This window comes from Eutrigla gurnardus, assembly GCF_963514095.1.
Source record: "Eutrigla gurnardus genome assembly, chromosome: 14".
NCBI classification, from domain to species: domain Eukaryota; kingdom Metazoa; phylum Chordata; class Actinopteri; order Perciformes; family Triglidae; genus Eutrigla; species Eutrigla gurnardus.
This window is the reverse complement of record NC_139937.1, coordinates 15,042,386-15,048,064: the sequence shown is the minus strand read 5'-3', so window position 1 is coordinate 15,048,064 and position 5,679 is coordinate 15,042,386. Positions and strand designations below refer to the sequence as shown.

The window sequence follows — 5,679 nt, the reverse complement described above, 5'->3', positions numbered from 1 at the left end:
CATATAACAATTTTATTAAGTTGTTACTACTATTATATGTTAGCGAGATTTAGCAGATACAGAGCAACATTAGTATTTAGGGTTGTGTTTCTGGCCACCTGATGAATGTGAGTCCAATATTCACTCACCTTGTAGCTCATTAGTTGCTAAATTATCCGCTATTTTCACTAGCTAACCGCTAATGTTGGCTGCCTGCTGTTTGGTGCAAGAAATTAGATAATAAATAGTGTATCGGGTTTATTAGGGCGTGTTAATAAAAATACTTTAATACACAAATATAAGAAAAGTTACATACTAATTACCATTATATTCCATGATTTCAGGGTATTTCTTCAAATCTCCAATCAGACGCAGTACTGTAACTACAGTGGAGTTGTTCTGTTGAATACCAAACTACCACCATGCCGATCCTCGGGGGTGGCTTTGATGACCACTCCTTCAGTACGGAAGACAGTTACAGTCACGTCTTCACTGACACACCGACTGAGAAAGGCTTGTACTTTCAGCGTGTTGAGCTTCTCTGTGGGCCGGCGGCGTCCTGCCGGTACCTCGATCCATCCCAGCAGGCCCTGATCAACGTGGGGGGCATTCGATACGCCTTCCCCTGGAGCACCCTGGAGGATTTCCCCCAGAGCCGCCTAAGTCGCCTTCGCTTCTGCACCACCCTGAGAGAGATAGCAGAGTTTTGCGATGATTATGACGAGATGCGACATGAGTTCTTCTTCGACCGCGACCCTTTGGCCTTTCGGGCGATTGTCAACTTCCTTGCAAAAGGGAAATTGCGTTTGCTGCAAGAGGTCTGCAACGTGGCCTTGCACGGCGAGCTGCTGTACTGGGGCATCGACGTAGGACAGATGGAGCCCTGTTGCCGCCTCCGTGTTACCTGCTCCGTTGAGGGTGTGGCCGAGCACCATCGCAAGGAGGACGAGTGGCGGCAGAGAAGGATCGAGCTGAGGAATCCTGTGGCGGAGGGCAGCCTGTTCCACATGCTGGGTGAAGCGGTGGAGAACCCTCACTCAGGTGTAGCAGGGAAAGTGTTTGCCTTCCTGTCCGTCCTCATGGTGGTGGTCACTGTGTCCACCCTGTGCATGAGCAGCATGTCAGACCAACAACAGGAAGAAGCCATGGTATGTATGAAAATTTGATAACATTTCCTCAAAAGCGATTTTTGTCTTTTTCAATAAGAATTGATGGGCTAAGTGGATTACACTTGTTCTTGACAAATGTAATGGAAACTTGACGTACCATGGCAAGTTGATTGGGAGCTTCATTCATGTGAGTGGTGTTATTCATAAGATTTCCCACACATCGATGGAGTGCTTGTTGTGTGAGATGGGTAATGGTGATAGCAATGGAAAGGCTTAGTGCCAGGGAAAAGTCAAAACCAGGCAGGCAGGGGAGCTGAGGCAATCTTATCTGATAGCGGATCAGCATCGAGAACAGGAGTCCATTAGGCCGGCAGTAGCTCAGAGGGATAGTGGATAGTGGCAGCCTGGAATTTGAACAAAAGAGAACAAGGTTGAATGTTGAATTTTTTCCCACCATCTACCGGTAGTTTAAATTTCAAATGAATCGTGACGGCCCTAGCAGCAACCATGCTGATTGATGTCAACATTAAAGAATGCCCTGAAGAATGCATTCAAGAGCTATGCTGCCACCAAGTAAATTCGACAATCAATTGATTCAACTAGTTTTTCACAACAAGTGTACTGAATATTAAGTGTAAAAATGTATTGCATTTAAAAAGTTTGATTTTAGTCACCCATTTCTACGTTATTATTATTTTTAAATAGTTACTGCTTGAAAATTCATCACTGCACAGGGACATTTCCTCGACTGTGATGAAATAACCTTGATTTTATTTATATTGCCCAATATCACAAATTGCAAATGTGCCTCAAGGGACTCATAGTGTTCCCCACAGTATCTCTTAGTATCTGAAAGTATATTTTTGTGCCTCCTTACTGTCAATTGTACATTTATTATAATAGTATGGCCATAGTGTCGATTTCATTTTTATGGTAATTTTTCAATTTATGTTCTTGACTGCAGAACTTTGCTTTATTGTTTATTCTTTTTAATTATTGTGTTCACTGTACACCAAGGAAAATTGGTACTTGTCAATAAGTCACAAAAATGATTTAATTACTTACTAAAATTAGCAGAAATGAGAGTTATGGGGGTGGAAACATGCAAAACTACTACTTAAGCAATATAATTCTACCTTTCTACTGAAACTTCACCCCATTTGCATGCCTGTCAAACGTCCTCCGTGTCTCTGTCTTTCATTGTCTCCACAGGGTAAATGCTCCCAAAAGTGCCGCAACTTGTTTGTGGTGGAGTCCATTTGTGTAGCCTGGTTCTCCTTTGAGTTCTTGGTGCGATTCTTCCACGCAGAGAGCAAGCTGGAGTTTGCCCATGGACCTCTGAACATAATTGACGCTGCTGCCATCTTGCCCTACTACATGTCACTGTTTGTGGATCTCAGGGATCCGGCCGTTCAGGACATTGTGGCCGACGCAGGAAAGAGCGTTTTGGATAAACTGGGTCTGATCCTGCGTGTGATGAGAGCCCTGCGTATCCTGTATGTGATGAGGCTCGCCCGCCACTCTCTGGGCCTGCAGACCTTGGGGCTGACCATCCAGCGGAGCATGACAGACTTCGGCCTGCTGCTGCTCTTCGTGTGCGTTGCCGTGGCCCTCTTCTCCCCGCTGGCGCACCTGGCCGAGAGCGAGCTGGCTCCGAACGCCGCCAAGTCCCCCCAGCTCAGCTTCAGCAGCATCCCGGCGTCGTACTGGTGGTCCATCATCTCGGTGACCACGGTGGGGTACGGTGACATGGTGCCGCGTAGCATCCCCGGCCAGGTGGTGGCGCTGGTCACCATCTTGTTGGGGATCCTCATCCTGGCATTCCCCTCCACGTCTATCTTCCACACGTTCCACCGCACCTACATAGAGCTCAAGGAGGACCACGACATGCTGTGGAAGGAGGAGAGGGGGGCCGAGCTCGCCACAGTGGCTGAGGAAAGCATGAGGGAAAGAGACACGTTGCCCGATATCTGGCCAGAAAAAGATTTCCTACCAGGTCTCGATGATCCTTATTACCTATTCATGAAAGACATTACAGTGCTGGCTCAGAGCAAGTCTCCAGTGACTTGTTGAGTCCACATGGACTCCCCTGCCTGACCTCACTGACTGCTGAGTGGGAGAAAATTCCTGCAGCGACTTCAGAAAGGCCTCCTCGAAGAGTGGAGGCTGTTATAGCAGCATGCGAGGTTGTAGATAGTGATGATTTAGCTTCTTCAGTAAAATCTTGTAAACTGGATACTTGTATTTTGGGGTTGTACTAGAACATGCTTCAATGTTCAAAGAAGCCATTATTATTCATTATTCACATACTGTCAGTTGTAATATAGCTGTATTTACCCTCTGTCTGAAACGCTCCGTTTTATCACCTGTCTGTTTAAAACCTCTAGTCTGCTCTGATTGGTCAGTGTTTCTGGTCTTCTTCATCTGCTCTGTCACTGTCTTGCTTCACTGAAGCGAGATACTCACTAGCCTCTTTCACAATATTGACGTAAAGAAGATTTTTTTTTTTCACACTGAAACAAATCTACATACTTCTCATCTTCAAACTTCAAATCTTCATACTTCTCTCCCAGTGACATCACAACCGTGCGGACGTCCTGACAGCTTGTTTTAAAGGCACCATTTCTGAATACAGGTGTGCATTTTACCTGTGGATTGAGCTTATTGATACTTTTACAGTATTTATAAAGCATCTCGACATGCTTGATAATCCAAAAAAGACATGGAAATCTCACTTTCTACAATTTGGAACCTTTAAAGGGGACATATTATGTTCATTTTCTGGTTCAAAATTATATTTTGGGTTTCAACTAAAACACAAATACATGCTTTAATGTTCAAAAATCACATTATTATTCTCCTACTGTCTGTCTGAATATACCTGCATTATCCCTCTGTCTGAAACGTTCCGTTTTAGGGCGTGTCGCTTTAAGGCCCCCTCTTGAAAAAGCATTGAACTAGTTCCAGTGGTCATTTGACTAGTTCAAAAGAAAATGGTATTAGTACACATACAAATTGCCACTCTGACCACCCTGCTAAATTGTTTTGAATAGAAATGTAAGAAGTTAAGTTCTTCTTTCACATATATCATGTCACCATTGCAACTGTATTTTTTGATGTCTTACATAATGAATAGCTTAACTAACTACCGGTAACTAACTAACTAACTAACTAACTAACTAACTAACTAACTAACTAACTAACTAACTAACTAACTAACTAACTATAACAGCATATTAACACTGATGTCTTGGATTTAAGCCTCCTTATGAACAGTATTTATTGACTGAGACAAATTATTCAGTAGTTGAATCTGATTGTTGGCTGTGTTTTGTCCACTAGAGGGCAGACATGTTCTTTTTCTCAACAGAGCAGTCATGTGCTATGGGGAAACGATTGGCAGTCACTCAAAGACAGAGAACATATGTCTCCCTACAGACTGCAATACAATAATACCATGGTGATTACACCCTGAAGGGAACACATTGAAATCAAACTTGGATACACCCACAATGCCTTTGACTCCATGTGTTACATTTGCTGAACAAATGGAGCTGTAACGCATTAGACAGACAGGTGCATCACACCTGGATATAACCTGCAAAATAAACGGCAATAGTGGGAGGCTGACTGATCCAGACTGGTGGTAACGGCCTCTCGAAAATATACACAAAACACTCAGCAGCACTACTGAGGCCTATAAAAGAATGGAAGAGATGCCAGGAGTTAATTCTGGACACAGGATGTTTGCCCCTGAGGAGAGTCAGCGATGCCAGGAATACACCAACAAAGACGGCCATGTGGAGAGGCTTTTAGATGGAAAGAACAAGAGAGAGCCAGAGAGAAGGAGGGGGACCAGAGAGAGAGAGAGAGAGAGAGAGAGAGAGAGAGAGAGAGAGAGAGAGAGAGAGAGAGATCATGTGATGTGGTGCCCTCTGTTCCCTGAACCAGAGCTGGTTCTTGTACTCAGTAGGCCTGTCATTATATTTCTCTGGTATAATCTCTGGTCTGCAGAGGAATGTCTGCACCACACACACACACACACACACACACACACACACACACACACACACACACACACACACACACACTTTGTCTCACTACTACTCACTACTCTTGCCACTCCAAACACAATTCAACACACTCAATAAACGGTGTATCTGCTCAATTGATCGTTAGCACTCCACTTTGGAGCGTTGTACGAGCGACTGGAAATCCAATTTGGTGTCTCCAGCCTGGCTCTCCTGTGCGTGTTTAAAGGTCCAGATATTAAATAGGGCAGATGATCATTCACAATTATTATTAAAGCCTGCATGTCTGCTGTGAAAAACTGGACGTCTCTCGATTTCTTGCTCATAAACTCCAATAAAACTGAAATGCTGAACGCTGGTCCTGCACGATTAAACCAATGACCAGTAACTCGACAATATATAGTTGTCGAGAGTATTTTAGGAGTTGGAAGTGAGGCTGGGTTGAAATTAATAACTGCCCTTGGCGGGTTTTCTTTCTTCTTTATGTTAAATAACATTATGTAACGGATGAAACAATGCAGACCACGATAAAAAAAACTCACAAGTTGATAGTGGTTAAA

At 43.9% G+C, this 5,679-nt stretch overlaps 1 protein-coding gene across 1 annotated transcript; it reads left to right on the top strand.

The window, feature by feature from the left end:
* Positions 1-401: 401 nt before the first annotated feature.
* Positions 402-3,463, top strand: LOC311024734 (voltage-gated potassium channel regulatory subunit KCNG4-like; the record flags this gene model as incomplete). The annotated part of the gene is made up of 2 exons (XM_084027287.1): positions 402-1,127; positions 2,301-3,463. 2 exons carry the CDS (start codon positions 402-404, stop codon positions 3,159-3,161), a joined length of 1,587 nt encoding a protein of 528 aa, XP_083883413.1. The 3' UTR covers positions 3,162-3,463.
* Positions 3,464-5,679: the final 2,216 nt, after the last annotated feature.